Source organism: Denticeps clupeoides, chromosome 3 (assembly GCF_900700375.1).
Source record: "Denticeps clupeoides chromosome 3, fDenClu1.1, whole genome shotgun sequence".
NCBI classification, from domain to species: Eukaryota; Metazoa; Chordata; class Actinopteri; order Clupeiformes; family Denticipitidae; genus Denticeps; species Denticeps clupeoides.
In genome coordinates, this window is record NC_041709.1 from 21,239,666 (window position 1) to 21,260,610 (window position 20,945).

General features: G+C 40.6%; 2 protein-coding genes across 3 annotated transcripts; both read left to right on the top strand.

Moving 5' to 3' along the window:
* Window positions 1–4,755: 4,755 nt before the first annotated feature.
* Window positions 4,756–13,973, top strand: gtf3c5 (general transcription factor IIIC, polypeptide 5). The gene is made up of 11 exons (XM_028973785.1): window positions 4,756–4,997; window positions 5,382–5,580; window positions 5,700–5,898; window positions 5,988–6,183; window positions 6,454–6,558; window positions 7,687–7,801; window positions 7,915–7,995; window positions 9,850–9,932; window positions 10,437–10,519; window positions 12,987–13,129; window positions 13,758–13,973. Exons 1-11 carry the CDS (start codon window positions 4,860–4,862, stop codon window positions 13,907–13,909), a joined length of 1,494 nt encoding a protein of 497 aa, XP_028829618.1. The 5' UTR covers window positions 4,756–4,859; the 3' UTR covers window positions 13,910–13,973.
* A 144-nt stretch (window positions 13,974–14,117) lies between these two features.
* On the top strand, window positions 14,118–20,750 carry LOC114786570 (bile salt-activated lipase-like). 2 transcript variants are annotated; one of them, XM_028973783.1, is made up of 11 exons: window positions 14,118–14,736; window positions 14,947–15,097; window positions 15,235–15,354; window positions 15,446–15,643; window positions 15,736–15,866; window positions 18,250–18,357; window positions 18,479–18,593; window positions 18,842–19,028; window positions 19,688–19,891; window positions 20,045–20,242; window positions 20,419–20,750. In XM_028973783.1, exons 1-11 carry the CDS (start codon window positions 14,674–14,676, stop codon window positions 20,600–20,602), a joined length of 1,659 nt encoding a protein of 552 aa, XP_028829616.1. In that variant the 5' UTR covers window positions 14,118–14,673; the 3' UTR covers window positions 20,603–20,750. The 2 variants fall into 2 exon arrangements, with proteins under 2 accessions (XP_028829616.1, XP_028829617.1); XM_028973784.1 differs by having other exon boundaries at window positions 15,035–15,097.
* Window positions 20,751–20,945: the final 195 nt, after the last annotated feature.

Here is a 20,945-nt window from a genome sequence, read left to right on the forward strand (position 1 = left end):
AACAAATTTCTGACTACACCTCTATAGCACACACGCACCCACAGAAGCATATATAACATCAAACAAATGTACCAGTTAGGCTATTTAAATCTGACAGCGACGGAAGAAAACATCAGGGCACTTTGACATGAGTTCTCTCTCACACGCACACACACAGCATCTGATACATTCAGATTTCCCATCTGCACGTCCGAAATCACACCGCAACTTCAGTCGTATCACATAGTGGCTTCAGGAATAGTCGTGTGCATGGACTCATATAACAGGGTCACTAATTTTACTGCACGGATGGCTACAAAAACCGAGTAATTCCAGTGCAGCACTGCATGCATCCATGCTTAAGCAGGACTAGATAAATAAAGGAACCTTAATGTACAGAAAAATACAATATATTGTATAAAGTATTTTTTAAATTTGAACCACGCCTTGGAAGAAAAAAAAATAAAGGTCACATTCTGAAGATGCTAAGTGTGTGATAACAAGAAGTATGTTTGACAATCATATCATGTACCTACTGTGTGTCTGATGACTTCAGTGAACAGGAAAGTGCTGCAGGGTAGTTTGCAGGAGCTCTGTATTCATAATCCTATTCATAGGCAAGATCTTGTTCTCTTGTGTTCAATAAGTGAGGCATACACACACACACACACACACACACACATTCATTTTATAAATTGGTACATAGGCTGGTGGACATGGTGACAGACAGCGTGCGGAGAGGATTGTTGAAATCAGTGTCTGTGTGCGGTGTGCACCATACGGTGGTCCACTCTCAGGTACAGTTGGTAAACAAATCTGCGGTGGCCATGCAAATGCCTGTTTATATTTCCGCAGCGCCAGAACACGAGTTTCTGGGACAGTTACGGCTGCATCCTGGTTCATGGGAACCAAGCAAATCAGAATCCTGCACAGACGGCCAATCAGGGAGCCATGTGGGAGATGGGTGGGAGCAGAGCAAACACTAGGGGGTGTGGCTCCACCCCCACCCCCACCCAAAGGAGCGAATAGGGGGAAAAACAGGGGACGAGTAAGCTCTCACCTACCCTCTGCCTCCTTTTCTCTCATTCACACACAAAAAGAGGAAGTTGACAACTGGTGTCTGTGCGTGACTCAGTGTGTGTATGTGTGTGTAGTAACATCCTAAATTAGATAGTTATGCCTTTGTAAAAAAAAAAAAAAAGTTTTCTAATTATTAGTAATAAATTCTCACAAAAATCGGAATACAAATGGGTGTGTTCTGTGCACATGTGTGTCTGCCTCATATTCTTGTAGATCATAGAGTAGAATAACTCAAATTCTGCAGCACCACAGAACACACATATACACACATTCACACAAATTCGGACAAAATATCGACCACATTTTACAAAATCTGATTTACCAATCAGGGCCCAAATCACACAAACACACAACAGACTCTTACACAGTAACACACAATGACACACACGGTCTCTGTCTGAAAAGATGAGGAAAAGGCTGCGAAGGGAGAGTATTTGCTAAGCAAATGAGCTGCATGCAAATCAGCCAGGTTTGGCGTGATGGAGGTGTGTGTGTGCGTGTGTGCGTGAGCTGTATTACGTACTCACACACACTCACTCCATTTTAGACACTATGGAAGCTTCTCTAATGGTGGTTGATGTTCATGAAGTAGCCAACAAATCAAGAGCATCTTGCTTAACGGCTGTATGCTGGAAACGGAAAAAAGGCCTGCGCCAAATCTATTCTTCCCTTTTTATTTTATCTGTTCTATTAGAACATTTTGTGATACGCAGCACAGCACATGGTGGCACAACGAAATATGTCCACTGCATTCAACCCTGCATCACCCTTAGTGAGCAGTGGGCAGCCATGAAAGGTGCCCTGGGGAACAGTGTGTTGGGATGGTGCTTTGCTCAGTGGCACCTCAGTGGCACCTTGACGGTTTGGGATTCGAACTGGCATCCTTATGATCATGGGTTCATTTCCTTACCCGCCAGGTCACCCCGTTACAAATGCTGCATATTGCTCATACTGCTGGTACCCTTGACTTATAAAGCCTGAAATGGTCTAGTGGGAACATGAGGCGTGTGAGAGAGGTGTGGAGGGCGGAGCAGAGCCAGAATACAGTCATCCCAAACACACACAGATTATAGGCAATCTTTATTTAAATTCAGGGCGGTCAGTGAAATGTCCACATCAGGATGCGCCTGGGCCTCAACACAGAGGAGCTGTATCTGCCCTCATTTTACTACAGAGAATCCCTCTTTTTCTAAACTCACACTACTATACTGACACAAAACTCACTTTAGGACTCTAAATTTAACAAGACTTGAATGATGACTGGCAAACAGCAAAAAACCCCCGCAAAATATAACACATACAACTACTTAATACCAGAAGGACTTTTCTTCTGGTATGTCAAAGCAGACATGAGCACATTTCTGTATCAGTTCAGATTCTCAGATAATGCAACAGAGGTGCAACAAAAAGCAATGAAGGCAGAGCCAGGCTGCTGAGTTCCCTTCGTCCTGGACACAGGAAGCATCTCTGGTCACATGACTCGGTGGCTGGTTGGAGATACTGCAAGATTGACAGATACCGGACAGCCGAGCAGGAAGAGCTTTCTAGGAGCCAAAGGCATGAGGCCAGTACTTTACTAAGCACATACAAATTTCTAAATCTTTATGAGGGCCTGAGGTGCTAAATTTGTAACATCTTTCATGTCCCTTTAACAAGAAGTCATTTAAAAAAAAAGACAAATAATTTTGTCTTTTTGTTATTTTGAACATTTGAATATTTTGGGGGTTTGTAAATTAGGGAGGAGCAAAATAGCACTTTTTAAAATTGTCTATGCGAGGACAATTACACAAGCACAAACTGTCAGACTCTCAGCTTGACTATTCTCCTCCTCATATGGCTTCTAGTTACAGTCGATGATACCATAACAGTTACCAAATATGGTGTCATCTTTCACACAAGGAAAAACGGAAAGAAGCATTGTGGGAAAGAAACACACACACACACAAAGAACAAAAATAGATGACAAGTAGAGGAGAGTGGAGGAGCAGAACGAAATACCAAAATCTTCATTGGGGTTCATTAGCAGGAGTCATGATGTGTGGGTGATAGCTTTATCACGGCCGCCACACACACCAACGGTCAGCCGAGCAGCACCATGAGGGGGTGGAGCCAGCAGCCGCACTGCCAAGATAGAGACGCACTTGGCAGTATCAGAAAGACACAGAGAAAGAGTGTACAGAACACACACACACACACACACACATATATATACATGCCCACAAAAGCTCAAGACTCAATCACATACACCCACCCCAAAAACAGTGGCCAAAGACTTTAACATACTTTAACACTAGAATCGTGGCAGGCAATACACAGATGTAGACACTCCTACCCACATATTGTAAAACACACACGCATGTCTGTCAGATTGTCATTCATCATATGTCTTCACCCACAAAGCTCAGAGCTTCAAAACAGGGTGCAGGAAGACCCCGACTCCTTATCTCTCCTTCTCTCTCTCTCTCGCACACACACACACGTACAGACCACATCAGCTGTCACAACCAAAAAAAAAAAACCTGTGTCAACTGCGTTGTGTTTGAAAGGCTAAATTCATCGGAGTATCTGTACGGGTGCAGCAGTTTTCCTGTGGTTCAGATCAGTAAGAATCTCTGTTCTGGGTGTACTGGGAGGGGAAAAAAGGGGTAATCAAACCTAAAACTCGACATTACATGACAACATTTCACAATGAGCATAAAACACACACACACACACACACACACACACACACACACACACACACACACTTATATGCATGTCAAATCACCCATTATTTAACACAGTATGTAGGCTCAGTCAAAGATCTCGCTCTCTCTCTGTCACCCGTTGACACTTTTACAGCTTTATGGTGACAGATTACCTGCCCTGACCCCTATCTCCTCTGACAGTGGTGGCAGTTCCGCACAACCCCATTTTTCAGGCCACAGTTATGACCGGATGATTTAATCTCAGGAGTACTACGTTTACCTGACGCGTTTAAACTGTGAACATAACACATTGTGAGAAGAACTACTTTACATGTCCAGAGTGGGTCATTTGACCCCCCAAGAGATTACTGTTTTTTGCAGGACCGGCTTTGTTTCTTCAACATAATCCACTCTGAAATCTTGGAAGTGGGCGGAGTTGTTCTAAGAGCCTTCCAATTTGTAAGTAGGCTTACAGTAATACATACGTAGTTCTGATTATATAGTTATAATAACAATTGTTCATTCCTAATTTGTGGATACAAAGTTTGCTCATTTTTAAGAAATACACCACAGGCCTAGTTCAGTACAGACAGATTTGTGAAACATTTTCATAAACAAAAATAGACATGAAGAGTTGACTTAAAGTAGGCTTTGTTGTCTATTTAAATCGTATCTCAGCCAACATTTTCAGAGCTATTGTTCGATAAAGCTCGAACAGAAAGGGACACCCCAAACACACCTCAATACAAATCCAGTCAAACACCGCCACCATGTGGCCATACATAAAAACTGCATCTAACGCTACCCGTATCGGGCAAATGTCCTTACACGTTTCCAAGTTCCACTGGAAGACATTCTCACTTACATCAACAGATCATTTATTTCCACCCCATTTTAATGAAGTATGACACTTCATAAGTAACTTAGTTGCCTGTAGAAATGATTTGGGATTGTACCGTTACGGTGCGGAACTAAAATCTCCTCCGTGTTGCCGCACGGCTTAGTTCCGAGCAAAGGACCACACGTTGTTTCCCGTTCCTTTCTGTTTGACAGAATAATGCAAAACTCGATTTGAGCGCTGGTGTTTGTTCTCCGATTGATAAGAATCGCCTCATGATGGCGGGAACATCCAGGGGTTCGGCGACCCTGAGGCTGCCCGACACCAAGCTAGTCTGTGTCGAGTATCCAGGTTATGTCGCAGATGTGCAGAAGATGCTGGATACGATAGGGGGAGAGAAGGGAATATCCAAGGTAGGAGATGCTTTAGGATATATGAATATTTCTAACATGCAATTAATGTGCTTCCGTCCAAATGTCAGTTTCGTTTAATTTCATTTCAGCCTTTGTAATAAAGTTAGTGCATTCGTATTAGGCACAATATCTAGATGGATCATAATTATTTCGACTCACCAGAATTGACACCATTTATCATTTTAAAGCTTCATCCCAAGCCTTCACTCACCAAACATTTTCTCCAAATTGATTAAAAGCTGTCTTATTTTTCACTACGTCGGAATGTAAGGTTGTGTGCAGTAGAAGCAGTACAGAAGAATAATAACAGACCATATACGTATGGTATGGTTAGATCCTTGCCAATGCACACCCCTAATTGTTATAACCACTTTTCTTTAACAGACATATTCAGACCCCTCAAAGCGCCTTGAGCTGCACTATCGCCCCCAAGATCCCTACTGCCACCCTGTGTGTGGGAACCGCTACCCCTCCACCAGTCTGCTGCTGCGGGTCCGGAGAAGGGTCCGGAGAGGGAACCCTGAGGATGTGCAGCTCACCGTGGACGCCCTGGGAGTGATTGAGACAACGTACAGGTTTCAGGGTTTGTACGTTGTGCTTTGTTGTGCTGATTCAAGCGAAAGGGCGAATTTCTCCAGTGAAATCGGCCAGTTTTGTGTGTTACTGGGTGACTGATGCTTCTGTTGTGTTGCTTTTCACCAGCCATGGCCGACTTTCAGTATCTTGCTGCACATTCGGAGCCAGATTGCTCCTGGACGTCGCTGTACAACAAAGTCATTCTGCAGAAGCCAGAGAAGAAGGATTTCTTTGACCAGGATGTGCCGCTCTTTCTCCCACCACCGATATTCTCTCGGCAGGACACTGCCGTAGATTACTACTACCGGCCTGATATACAGCACCGGTGAGGTTCTGTTGTATGCCAGTGTTGAAATATCTGCGCGTTTCTGTGTTGGTAACTGAAAGCAATGTTTAATGGAAATCCGTCTACAGGGAGGGTTATCAGCCTCCGGTGGTGTCGGGGGAGAACCTGATTGGCATGAGTCGTGCCCGACGGCCACACAACGCTATCTTTGTCAACTTTGATGATAAAGAGGTGCCTTCAGAACCATTGGAGGCAGCCAAAGTCAACTGGCAGAGAGTGTCTAATCACCCAGCTGAGGCCAAGGCTGAGGAGGAAATGCACAAGGTCTGTGTAGGAAAAGAATTTAACGCAAGTTAGTTTTAAAAACAAAGTTGACTATTTTAATCAGCAAAAGCATTGAGTTTGTTAATCATTTTTTCATGTCTACTAAAATCTTAGAACACCCAGCATAAAAAACATTCAGTGATTGCAGATCATTCATTGTAACGGTTCATGTTTATTTCTGTATGTAATAGGCAGGGTGGAGGATGCGTGTGGTGCTCTGTGACACAGGCTTTCAACCTTCATCAATAACAACATTTCTCCGTCTGCTAGCTGTTTGAGAGGCGACCTGTCTGGTCCCGAAACGCAGTGAAGGCCAACGTGGACGTCCACCCTGAGAAACTGAAGTTGCTGCTGCCGTATGTAGCCTATTACATGGTGAGGGGACAGTAAATCCAGAGTAAAGATGGAGGCATGGGTACCGTGATAAATGTATGTCTGTCTGCCGTTGCAGTGTTTATCATGAAGGTGTCAAGCACTAGTGGACAAGGGTAATTGTAATTGTTATTTTGCAATTGATTCTTTTGATTCAAAGTAACCTACAAAGTAACTTTTTACATTATCATGCTATCATTCAGTTGCTATGGATGGCTGTATGTGGTCTGAATTAATATCATCCATATTTGACCTTCACATCAATACATTATCCACAATTGTTGTTTCATACACTCCTTAAAGATGCTGCCTCATGTGTACAACCTGTTAATAGGTGCTACTGCAGAAAATTAAAAAATATATGAGGGTGTTACTAGCCTAGGGGGTAACCCCACTTTCTACCATTGTGTGCCTGAGCAAGACACTTAACCCTGAGTCTCTCCAGGGGGTCTGTTCCTGTAAATTCACTGGGGAGATAGTCCAGAAGTTGTTTGAAAAGTGCTGGAGTGTATTAGAGTTCTGTCCTATGTAGTGTTGTGGTTGTTGAGAACTCGTATAGCCTGCGGGAAGAAGCTCCTCCTCATTCTCTCTGTGTTGGCCTTCAAGGAGCAGAAGCGCTTCCCTGATTGCAGCAGAGAGAACAGAACATTGCTGGGGTGGCTGAGGTCCTTCACGATCTTTCTGGCCCTGGTTCAGCACCGCTTGCTGTAGATCGATTGAAGGTCAGGGAGCTTGGTACAGATGATGTGTTCAGCTGATCGATCCACCCTCTGTAGGCCTCGTCTGTCCTGCATGGTGCTGTTCCCGAACCAGGTTGAGATGTTTCCCATCAGGATGGGAATCTATGGTGCAGGAGTAGAAGTTCCTGAGCACCTTGGAGGGCAGTCTAAAGTCTCTCAGGCATCTGAGGTGGTAGAGACCCTGCCGGGCCTTTTTCAGGTCCTGCGTGATGTTAACACCGAGGTATTGGACACTGTCCACTCTTTCCACTGGGCTCCTGTTGATGACCGGGGTCTGGTAGTTCCAGTTGCTCCATATAAGGGTGTCTGATAAATGCCTTAAATTTATTTTTGGCTTATGTTGATGTTCCATGTTGTGTGTATGTGTGTGTGCCTGGCTGTTTACACACAGCTGACAGGCCCCTGGAGAAGTCTGTGGGTGCGGTTTGGTTATGACCCTCGGAAGATCCCAGAGGCTAAGATCTACCAAGTGCTGGACTTCAGGATTCGCTGTGGGACAAAGCATGGTGAGTTTTTTATATGTTCTACAAATTATGCTGGTATCTCTATGTTTGGTTGTGTGGACAATTGTGTGATTCTTGGACGTGTTTATTGTATCTATCATCTGTCCTGTATTTAGGATATTCTTCAAATGACATGCCAGTAAAGGCCAAGAGGAGTGCGTACGAGTACAGCTTACCCACCACAATCAACAAAGCAGGTGGGCACCACAAAATGAATGAAGTGGACACATAGAATAAAAAATAGCATTGAGCAAAGTAAGGAAACTAGGGGTGGCTTCAGATCCTCCCCTTGGTTTTTCTGCTTTGAAATAGTGTTTCCTCATATGCAGCGTATTGATAATAATTCATCAAAGGAAGTATCATGATATCAAAAATTATTTGTCCGTGAAAGTGAAGTGATTGTCATTGTGATGTTATTGTATCACTATGTCTATCACTATGTGTCACTATGTCTAGCAGCTTTAATCACAATCTGTGCTTTACTGAAATATATGGATGTGGTCATTAGGGATGTTGAAATTAATCGTATAATCAATGCATCGATGCAGTGCAGAACATAAACGATTATATCATAATGATGTTGCTTGGTGATTTTCTGGCGGTGGCATAAAAATTCTCTTCTCTTTAAAATTAGTGCTGGTATTGGCTGTGGTACAGTGCTGCTCTGGGTAGGATTTTCGTGCTGTGCGTCTACAACATGACAATATCATCTTACAGAACTTTCTCCAATGAGCAGAAAAATTGTCTTCGCTCAATCCATGCTCACCTGATGCCACGGATGTCTGAACTAGGCGTTCTGGGGTTTCTGACTCCAGGCTGTAACGGATTTGGGTCTCTGTTTATTATGCTTACAGCACCTCAGTTCCCAGGTAAATGTCAGTAACCGCTCATACACGAGTTGAGGACATTACAATACAAAATGAAAGGGCCCTCAGGAGCTTGGACCAGTCTGCTCGGTTCATCTGCTTGGTTGCAAGTCGATCTGCATCTAACTCCGCCCACAGCATAGTCCATTTGCATTTAAAGGACTCCTGCTAATATATACAACTGTTACAAGGTGAGCTTGGACTGAACGTCAACAGTTTTTCTGCTTATATTAGCAAACCAAAGAGTCCACACAGGTGTACGAGAACTTTACTCTTGTACTTGGAAACATTGTGTGACAATCTAGAAAATTTACGAGATGCATTGCGATGCATTGATATCGAGGCTTTGATAATCGTAATTGAATTGTGAGACCAGTGAAGGTTCACACTTCTAGTAGCTATAGTGCAATTATAAAGTACAACAATAAGTTTCATACAGTATCAGTAGTCCTGTGTGTACAATAGTGAAACTTTCTGTAACATCTAAGTACAGTAGAGGCCAAAAGTTTGGACACACCTTCTCATTCAATGTGTTTTCTTTATTTTCATGACCATTTACATTGGTAGATTCTCACTGAAGGCATCAAAACTATGAATGAACACATGTGGAGTTATGTACTTAACAAAAAGTGGAGACCTGGCCTCCACAGTCACCGGACCAGAACCCAATTGAGATGGTTTAGGGTGAGCTGGACCGCAGAGTGAAGGCAAAGGGGCCAACAAGTGTTAAAGACCTCTGGGAACTCCTTCAAGACTGTTGGAAAACCATTTCAGGTGACGACCTCTTGAAGCTCATCGAGAGAATGCCAAGAGTGTGCAAAGCAGTAATCAGAGCAAAGGGCGGCTATTTTGAAGAAACTAGAGTATAGAACACGTTTTCAGTTATTTCACCTTTTTTTGTTCAGTACATAACTCCACATGTGTTCATTCATAGTTTTGATGCCTTCAGTGAGAATCTACCAATGTAAATTGTCATGAAAATAAAGAAAACACAGAGAAGGTGTGTCCAAACTTTTGGCCTGTACTGTATCTAGCACTGATGCATATTGCTACCAGATGAACACCTCTTCCTATGGTGGTCATCATTTAGCTGGTGTAAGATTCAAAATGTCTCTTTGGTTGGATTTGCTTGGCACTAGTTTAATTGGTTCTGCTGAGTTGGGTTTCACTGCCTCTTTGTTTTAGCCCCCAAGCCAGCCAGTTTGAAGGAGATCATAGAGGAAGAGTCTCCCACATGTAAACCCCCAGAACCTCGCTACCTGCTCAAGGTATATCGCTCACCATTTCTCAAACTGCAATATACTGAGGGTCAAAATGCATTAACTGAGAAGGTAAATTTCATGAGAATTGCATGGTCTTACACTTATAGTGATTTACCAATGTAAACATATTTTTTTGTTTATTTAGACCGAAATAACCAAATTGGAATGAATTGGATTGCAGTCATTTACATTTACAGCATTTATCAGACGCCCTTATCCAGAGCGACTTACAATCAGTATTTACAGGGACAGTCTCCCTGGAGCAACTTATGGTTAAGTGTCTTGCTCAGGGACACAATGGTAGTAAGTGGGATTTGAACCTGGGTCTTCTGGTTCATAGGCGAGTGTCTTACCCACTAGGCTACTACCACCCCTTAACATCCAGGTCCCATTAACATCCAGTCATAATTTGTACTGAAACACTCACGTCATGATTTTATCTAAGACTGCACTGTTGCTTTCTTTGGTGGATCATCATTGCATAGTCTTCCATCTTGTTTCCCTTATCAGGAGTCTATGTATGTGTTTCGAGATGGGATGCTACCGCCTTTCAGACAGATGTTTTACCAGCTTTGTGACCTGGATGTTGAGAAGTAAGGACTAAATAAAATGCACAAATGTATAAACAAGAATATTGTTATATAAGTGCAAATTGTCAAAGAATTGGAATTTACCTTGTATGAACAGAGCAGTAACAGAGCTGGGGTCTGTTGCCAATATAAACAGCCATGTAAGGGTAACAATTTTTTATTGATTGTATAGATTTTGCCTTAACCAGTGTGCAGTTAGCCCGGCCGGTTAAGAACAAACTAGCACAGTTTATTATGAAATGAGAATGGGAAATGAATGTGGGCACTAGGGCTGCAACTAACGATTATTTTAATAATCGATTAATGTGTCGATTATTTTTTTTGATTAATCGTAGAATCGGATAAAACAAGAAAAGCATTAATTTCCAACCCTTTATTCAAAAACAGAACCAAAATCTTTAGAAAGTGCACAAACATGTTGCTTCTTGAGCTGTTATAATAATAATAAAATAAAATAAAAATTGTCTAACACAAAAAAGATACACATGTATGCTTTACATCTGCCAAATATAGACTTTTTTTTTTAAATAAAGTGCCACCTGAGCTACCAGAACAATAAATATTTTATAAAAAAAATAAAGAACAATACAAATCAGAAAATTTAACAGGATATGTCTGAACTTGTTCTCTACACTACATTGCAGATGCACACACTCGCAGACGCTCACACTCCCAAACTCTCACACTCCCAAACTCTCACACTCACAAACTCTCACACTGACACACTGCAAAAAATGCTTTTCTAACTTAGTAGTTTTGTCCTGATTTCAGTCCAAATCTCTAAAAAAATCAAGATACATTTACTAGACACATGAAATAGCATAAGAAATGATGTCTTGTTTTCTGATAAAACATCTCAAAATTAAGTGATTGTTTGTTTAAAACAAGCAAAATTATCTGCCAAAGAGGTAAGAAAACTAATCTTAATGAGATATAATCTCAAACAGAAGTTTTAAGCATCACTTAATTTTCACATGCCATTTTTCTTGTCTAGTAATCTTGATTTAAGATTTTTTAGATATTTGGACTGGAAACGAGACAAAATTACTATGTAAGAAAAGCTTTTTTTGCAGTGTATCTACATGACAACAGATTGAAAAATGAATGGTCCGAAAAAGGCTAGTGAATAAAAACATGTCTTTAGTCTTTTAATGCAAAGTAACTATAGCACCCCTGTATCCTGCACTTGCTGCTTATTGCACTTCTGGTTAGACCTAAACTACATTTCGTTGCCCTGTACTTGTACATGTGTAATGACAATAAAGTTGAATCTAATCTAATCTAATCTAATCTGCTTTACTACTGTTATTAACAAGCTAACGCTAACTTGACATGCATGTCAAGCTGGATGACGGGTAAACATTTACATTTACAGCATTTATCAGACTCCCTTATCCAGAGCGACTTACAATCAGTAGTTACAGGGAGTCCCCCAGGAGCAAGTTAGGGTTAAATGTCCTGCTCAGGGACACAATAGGCGAGTCGTCCACGCGGAGATGCAGAGAACGGTCCGAACGCTGTTTCATCCCCCCTACACACCTGTAGGTGGCGCTGTAAATCCCCATCTAGTTCTCCTCTGCGGCGAGTTAAACACCAGCACCAGGGACATTACGTTCCTCACTTCAAAACGGAACAAAAGTAGGATTCTGTAGCGACTTACCCTGCTGCTGAACTCCCTTCTTGCTCCTCAAACACTCCAACACGTTTCAGGTGCTGGATCATTGCTGTGGTGCTCCTGTGCCGTGCCATGTCGCTTTTGCATATTTTCGCGCAGATTTCTCTGCCTCCGCCATGTATCTGTCCTCTACCTCTGGTCGTTTTTTTTTTTTTTCTTTGCTCCGCGCTGTCTATGAGGCGCCAAAATCAGCTTGCATCTGTGCGCGAGAGAGACTGAGTGTGTTCACTCCGCTCCGTGCTCAAATAATGTTTTATTTTTATAATAATCAAACGTCTCCGCGTCGCACGACATAACGAATCGATTAGGAAATTCGTTGCCAACTCTTTTAGTAATCGATTTTTATCGATTCAATCGATTCGTTGTTGCAGCCCTAGTGGGCACTTTGAACACACTGTGCTGGGGAAGAGGCGGAACTAAGCATGTTAGTTTGTAATAATTAAATTGCACATCCATCTAACAATAAACTGTTTCAATGTTTATGTGAATTTAATTCATTATTGTCTGTCGGATAAATGGTTTGGTCTAAGGCTATAAAGGCAGGAGATTAGTGTTGATGGGTGATTTTAGAGGGAAGTTTGAATTACGGTTTATTCTTAATGTATATGGTTTTTTTTTTGTTTTTTTTGTCTGAAGATCAAATATAATAAATGGAGTCTGCCTCCAAACGACATCCACGTTTGTGTCATCTGCCCTACCACCATCACCACTAAGCTGTCCAGTAGTGGCAGTAAAAAAAAAATAAAAACAAAACTGCTGTAGCATCCTTATAACTTATTGTCTCGATTCTCACAGGATACAGAAAATCATCCACCAGAATGATAATGAGGAAGCAGTGTGTGATGAGAGAGATGGCTGGTGTGTTCCACGAACAGCTGAAGAGCTAAGGGACATCATGTCTTCTATGATCATACAGGTGGTGCGTGCCAAGAGGACAGGTGAGTGTTTGGGAACAGTGTAAGCTGCTTTCCCACGATAACAAGGCAGCCGGTGTATTTTCCTAAATAGATATGGACCTGCTATGTTTGTTTTCTGCCCAAGAGCACCAAAATGGAAAAACTGTACAATTACTAGAAAACACATAATTTGACACAATCTGTTAATAATACAGTTGCTACTTTGGCCAGCATAGCATGGGTGTATGCAGCTATATTATATAATGCCTTCAATAAATACATTCAAAGTCTGATGTTAGACTAGTGTGTAATTTTAAAGAACCATTGTTCCTTTTGAATAAAAAGTGAATTTTGGTTTGTATTACTGTGGGGAAATGCAGACTACAATAGTCACCTCACCTGGTCAAATATTAACCAATAGCCTTATTGCAGACAGACCGTGATCATATAATATTAAGATGGACTCCAGTTTGAAGGAAACATCAGTACACTAATTAAAAGTCAATTCATACCTGATTATTTTCCTGATATTTTACTATTTATAAGTATTTATGACTGTATGACACCAGCTATAACAATTAGATTTTCTGCTTGTAGTTTAGCTCTAAGCAGAGATTAACCATATTTGATTGCATTTGTTGATTAATTTGCTTAATTTATATTGTTATAGGTGTCTTACCCCAAAAATTTAAGGATTCAACTGATCATAGCACTTCTTACAAGGAGGAATTTGAGGAAGATGAGGAGGAAGGCGATGATGAGTACCAGCCATTAGAAGGGAGTGAAAATGAAATGGAAACTGAGATGTTGGATTACATGTAATTTGACATATAATAGTTTGCTTTTTTTATGTGCATTATTGAAAAATAAATTTGACAAATTTTCATCTGGTATTCTTGGTTTTCCTGGCTGCATTTGTTTGAGGAAATTAATAATTGGACCAAATCAATGAATCTGGGTTAAGGTTAGAATTTATTACCTGTTATAGTAAAAGAGAATAAAACTTAAACTTGAAGAAATGTTATCTTATTTCTTATGTAATCCTATTATTACATGTTTTTGTTAGAATTTCTATAAACAACAGTTCTTCTGTGCTACATGAGTCTTGAATTAAATAGTTTCAAGTTAATGTGCAAGGATTTTAATCTACTGTGTGAATTTCCATAATTATACTATATTTAGCATATTATTAATGCTTTCTCTTTATGTTACCAGCATTTAATCATGCAAACTTAAAAAATAAAATAAATACTGTGCACGTTTGACCACAACAGATTTTTCAGCACCATCTCATAGGACTTTCTGTGGAAAGAAACTGATCTTACTTCAAATCCTGATGCCATAGTTAGCTGAAGACAGCTTGCCTTAATTTGCAAAAGAACTTATGAGGACAGACCTGAGCCATTTGGCCAAGTGACAGCAGAATGTCCTTTTTCCATCGCAGAGGGATTTTTTTTTTTATCTGTAGGCCAGCTGCTCTTGAGCAAACCTGGCTAAAAGTGGCTATATTTGGCAGAAGGTGTTAATATAAAAGCTGAGTGAGGAGCCTTTGCCGCTGTTGACTGCCTGTTCACTGACCAACAGTCATGGCCATGTTGGGACTACTGGTGGCTGCAGCCTTCTGCCTGGCCTCGGCCAATGCTGCCTCTGTGAGTTTCATTTGTTTGTTTCATGTAGCAAATTTTCATGGAGAGCCTTGGATTTCAGTCCCAACATTTATAAACCTCTGATACTTTTCTGAAGGTTAATATGCCCCAATATCATTTTCTTTTCATCCTGTGATATATAAATTGTTGCATTAGCTACACGGTTGATTTTAGGCATAACAATGAACAATAAAATGGTTTTCCATTTCACAGCTGGGAGTTGTGTTGACTGAGGGAGGTATGGTTGAGGGGAAGACTTACTCTGTTTCTGGACTTTTCCGTTATATGGATGTGTTCCTAGGAATTCCTTTCGCTGCTCCAACCAAACGCTTCGAGAAGCCTGAACCCCACCCTGAATGGAGTGGTGAGCAGCTGTTCTCCTTCTATGACTATGAAATGCTTTGTACTTCAGTGTAATTAAATGTATTGTATGCATAATGAATTCTATGGCACTGTTAGTCTAGTTATTAAATTCTTTGTACTGCATTTGTATCTGTTCAGGTGTTCTGATGGCAAAAAAGTACAAGTCAAGGTGCATGCAGATGAATCTGCTGCAGTCTGGGATTCGTGGTAGTGAAGACTGTCTCTACCTTAACATCTGGGTGCCACATGGACGCACATGTACTGTTCCGAGTCTTTTTGTCCCACTTTAAAACCATATTTGTCTCAGATCCTGACAGCTTAGTCATTTAATCATATTATTTTGTAACAGTGTCAACTGATCTGCCTGTGATGGTGTACTTGTTTGGGGGTGCATTCCTCCTCGGAGGTGCACAGGGTGCAAACTTCCTGGACAACTACCTTTACGATGGGGAACAGATTGCCAACAGGGGCAATGTCATTGTGGTGACAATCAACTATCGTGTGGGAACTTTGGGCTTTCTTAGCTCAGGAGACTCCAAAGCTCCAGGTAAAGATAACCCTTTGGAACAGCATACAGTATGTTTGAATGAAATGTATAGGCAACCACAACCATAACTGCTGATCATCATGTCTACCCAGGTAACTATGGACTGTGGGATCAGCATGCCGGGATTGCCTGGGTCCATAGAAACATCAAGGCCTTTGGCGGAGATCCTGACAACATCACTGTGTTTGGCGAGTCAGCTGGAGCAGCTGGTGTGAACTTCCAGGTGAGACTCTCTTCCCAGCATACAGCTTGGTCTGTTGCACAGTAGCAATGCAAACTACTCTGTTGCAGCTTCTTCCATTTTAGTGTGTGTGTGTGTGTGTGTGTGTGTGTGTGTGTGTATATATATATATATATATATATATATATATAAAAATGGGATTACTCTAATGGGGAGCAGTGTGTGGGGATGTGACACCTTCACGGTTCGGGATTCAAATAAACAACCTTGTGATCATTAGTCCAGTTCCTAACCCAGCAGGCCAAATGCTGTAAATGTAAATGTCACTGCAATTTTGACTCTAAAGCAAGATTACACTAAAACTGATATGTTCGTCATTAATTAGTGAAATCTATGTGTGTGTGTGTGTGTATATATATATATATATATATATAAGAGGTGGGCATAGATTAATTTTCTTAATCTAGTTTAATCTAGATTGATCTAGATTAAAATGGCTCGTTTGAATTCTGCCGAATGCATTCAGAATATGTGTGCTACCCAAATAATGACTAAAAGTAAGTCTTTGAGAACGGGTTTCTCAAGACCAGGGGTTTATCTCCTGTTTCCAAAATGCATAACAAACTCCTTGAGAAAGCTGTTCTACTATGATAATTGGTGATGAAAATAAATTATGTTCAATAAGATGTACTTGTGTTTACCAACTGTTTATTCAGTTAAATAGCTGCATCCATGTTACCACGTCACGTTTGATGTGGTAATTTCACAGTTCGAAGACTCGTTCTCGCCTCCTACAGTGCAATTCGGCTAGGTATACATCTGCGCTAAAATATAAAGGTGAAAGTCATCATAGTGTAGCGGTTCTTCTTCTGCGTTGTGATTTTTGATTTCGTTTCTTGAACCACAAATGATGAGCTGACACCCAAGAGATTTTCTGTGCAAAGTGTATTCTGTACAAAAAGCAAGGTCGCGTCAGAACATCGTCACACATCACGTCTTTCTGCACCTCTCTCTACAATATACAGTATTAAAAGAACATAAAAAAATATTCACAAAATAACACACATGCAAAATATTCCTAATATGTACATAAATTAAATTGAAAGAAATAACTTTTTGCTCACAAACCCCACGCAGCTCACACAGCTCACGCCATGTGTCCAAGAGACCTGAACCGGGTCTCAAAAACAAAATAAAAGAAACTAAAAGACAGAAGAAAATAAATATACTTATAAATCTAGTGTAACCATTTAACTCCGGCACAATAGCTTGCATAGTATAGACCCAGCTCCCAACCCAACTTTGTGAATAGATTAACGGCGATATTTTTTTTATCGCCGATAAGAGTCTCACGTTAACGCAGCACGTTATTAATCGCCCGATAAAAGTCTCGCGTTAACGCAGCACGTTAACACCGATAACGGCCCACCACTAAAAAGAACATAAAAAAAAATATTCACAAAATAACACACATGCAAAATATTCCTAATATGTACATAAATTAAAATGAAAGAAATAACTTTTTGCACACAAACCCCACACACCTCTCACAACTCACGCCATGTGTCCAAGAGACCTGAACCGGGTCTCAAAAACAAAATAAAAGTCTTTAGGAAATAAGAAACTAAGACACAAGAAAGAAGAAATATACTTATAAATCTAGTGTAACCATTTTACTCTGGCACAATAGCTTGCGTAGTATAACGCAGCACGTTAACGCCGATAACGCCCCACCACTAATATATATATATATATATATGTCTGTCATCATATATATATTAGAGGTGGGCATAGATATATTAATCTAGATTAAGAAAACTAATCTATGCCCACCTCTAATATATATATATTAGAGGTGGGCATAGATTAATTTTCTTAATATATTAATATATATATTAGAGGTGGGCATAGATTAATTTTCTTAATCTAGATTAATATATCTATGCCCACCTCTAATATATATATACTATATATATATATTAGAGGTGGGCATAGATTAATTTTCTTAATCTAGATTAATTTCACTGTAATCTTGGAATATATATATACACACACACACACACACACACACACACACACACACACACACACACACACACACACACACACACACATATATATATATATATATATATATATATATATATATACACACACACACACACACACACACACACACACACACACACACACACACACACACACACACACACACACACGAACCAAAATTGACTGCTATGCTAACTTTCTTGCTGGAAAGGGAGCCAGAGGAAAAAGGCAGTCACAATGACAAAAATTTCACTTTCCAAGAAACTGTTATTTTCAGTTTGTGTTAAATTAGTAGGTGTTGTTCAGCTGCTGACACACTATTGCCTGTGTACTCTTGTCTAAAGAAATGCTTTGTGTATTTGTGTCTGTGCCACAGCTGATCTCACCCCATAATAAGGGGCTAATTCGCAGAGGAATATCCCAGAGTGGGGTGGCCCTGTGTCCCTGGGCTATCAACAAGAACCCCAGAGCCTTTGCTGAACAGGTGAGGCCAATATCCTGCATCCTAGTGGAAAATTGTAAAATATATAAAACAGTAGTTTTGTGTATGGGCTCATCCTGCATGATGAACTGCTTTTCAGATCAGTGTGCCATGTTTCTAACAGATTGCCAAGAAGGTTGGATGCCCAACTGATGACTCAATGGTAGACTGCCTGAAGATGACAGACCCTGAGGCACTCACCCTTGCTGGCAACCTGAACCTGAATGGTTCTCCTACTGGTAAGGATTTCTGTGTGGGTTTATGTAAGCGCTGGAGATGACGCAGTAGACCAGCAACCAATTGAGTCATTTTTGTGATCTGTATTATTTTGAGTAATATGGAATAACAGTGTTATTTCAGTTAGTGATTGATGATTTGAGTGAAAATCACACTGATTTCTGCCAAACCATGGATTATTATCCATGGTTATCCTTTTTGTGTGGCTTCCGAAAGGCTTGGACCTGAATTTAAATTGCATGTTTTACAGATCCTATTGTGCATAACTTGGTACTCTCCCCGGTTGTTGATGGAGACTTCCTGCCAGACGAACCCGGCAAACTGTTTGTCAATGCTGCTGATATTGATTACATTGCTGGTGTAAACGACATGGATGGCCACATCTTCACTGGCTTGGATGTGCCATCAGTCAACCAACCCATCTGGCCTACACCCGTGTAAGCTACTGTGGGGTAAATACATTTTCAGGGGATAGTTTGTAGTTTTGTGTGCGATCCACGTAGGGCAAAAATACACCCATGGTGTGTTTTAAAATACTAAATAATACAATGGAGCACAAGGTTGCACAGCGGTTAGTGACGTGGCCTCATACCTCCAAGGTTGTGTTTAGAGTTTGCATTTTTTTTTACCTCCAAGGTTATGTTTGGAGTTTTACATTTTTGAATTTAAAATGTAACAAGAAATGTGTTAAGAGGGTTGAAACTGGAATAAATATGTGTATTACTACATTAAAGAGGTGATATTTTTCAATCGCCAATACTGAGTTTTGTAATAGCAGAATACAATGTAATTGCTAATTATTATGTACATTTCAGATGCTGTATTGGGGAGAACTCAATTTAAATGTTTAATGTTAGCTGATATTACATCTGATACGCATGCTACCCTACCAGGATTTTGGATTAACTTTTCTACCTAGTGACAAAAAAATTGTCCTTTCTGTAGTAATTCAGCAACCAAAAGTATGAAGTTTTTTAATAAATCCGTCACATTAAAAATGTATTTAATTTGTCACAAATTGTGTCTCGTATCCAAATTGATGTAACAAGACACCAATTCTGATTTCGATATTTTATTCTCTTTTCTCACTCTGCAGGGATGATGCTAAACTCCTGATAAATGCCCTGACTCGTGACAAGGGTGAACAGGGGGCTGAGATGGCATATAAGGAGTACACCGCCAGTTGGGGGGACAAACCAAGCAAGGACGAGATTAAGAGGACCATTGTTGAATTAGAGACCGATTACATCTTCCTGGTACCAACCCAGACTGCCCTGTACCAGCATGCCAGCGTTGCGAAGTACGCCAAAACATCTACACTCTTTATATTGAATAGGGGACATGATCATTTTGTGCTTATTGTATTTTCAGAATGTTTCTGTGCCACAGATCACAGTTCATTGGCACCCGCCTGTTTGAGCACTGAAATATTTTTCTTCCCTGATCTCCTCAGAACGGGCCGTACATACTCCTACCTGTTCTCTCAGGCCTCTCGCATGCCCGGCTTCCCTAGCTGGATGGGTGCCGACCACGCAGATGACCTGCAATATGTTTTTGGCAAGCCTTTCACCAACCTCTTGGCCTATTGGCCCCGGCATAGAGATGTCTCTGACTACATGATCTCTTATTGGACCAACTTTGCCAAAACTGGGTACGAAAGTCTTTTCTTTGGTTTCTCTTTATACTATACAGATGGACTGCTGTGTAAATTTCTCTCCCTTCCATGCCTAGAAACTCAAGAGTGAGCACAAGTGTTAAAAAATAAATTATGATCATCATTATTATCTTTTTTTTTTTTTTTTAACACCTATCTTTTCCTTCCTGAAGGGACCCTAACACAGGTGAGTCCAAGGTCCCTGTCCACTGGCCTACTTTCACCACATCGGACCATCAGTACCTTGACATAAACCACAAGATGAACAGCAATTCAGTCAAACAGAAAATGAGGCTGCGCTTTGTCAATTTCTGGGCTAATGTTTATGCCAACTTGCCCAATGTGAGGGACTCTTGAGAAGACTTAACACTACCTGCAGAAAACCCAAGAGTTCTGTAAATTCTGAGACAATTTCATGTAACTCAACTCTGATATTACTCCTGTTTAATCATGGTGGACAATTGCCAGATGCAATAAAAATGACCAAAGCTTTTCTTTCTTGAAATCATGAGTAATGTCTTTTTTTTTTTTATTAAACATTTGCTGTTATTTATTTATTTATTTATTTATTTATATAAGTATGTCAGATGCATTATTTGAAGTCTTTTAGAGCTCACAAATTGTTACCATGCTTACATTTACATTTACAGCATTTATCAGACGCCCTTATCCAGAGCGACTTACAACCAGTAGTTACAGG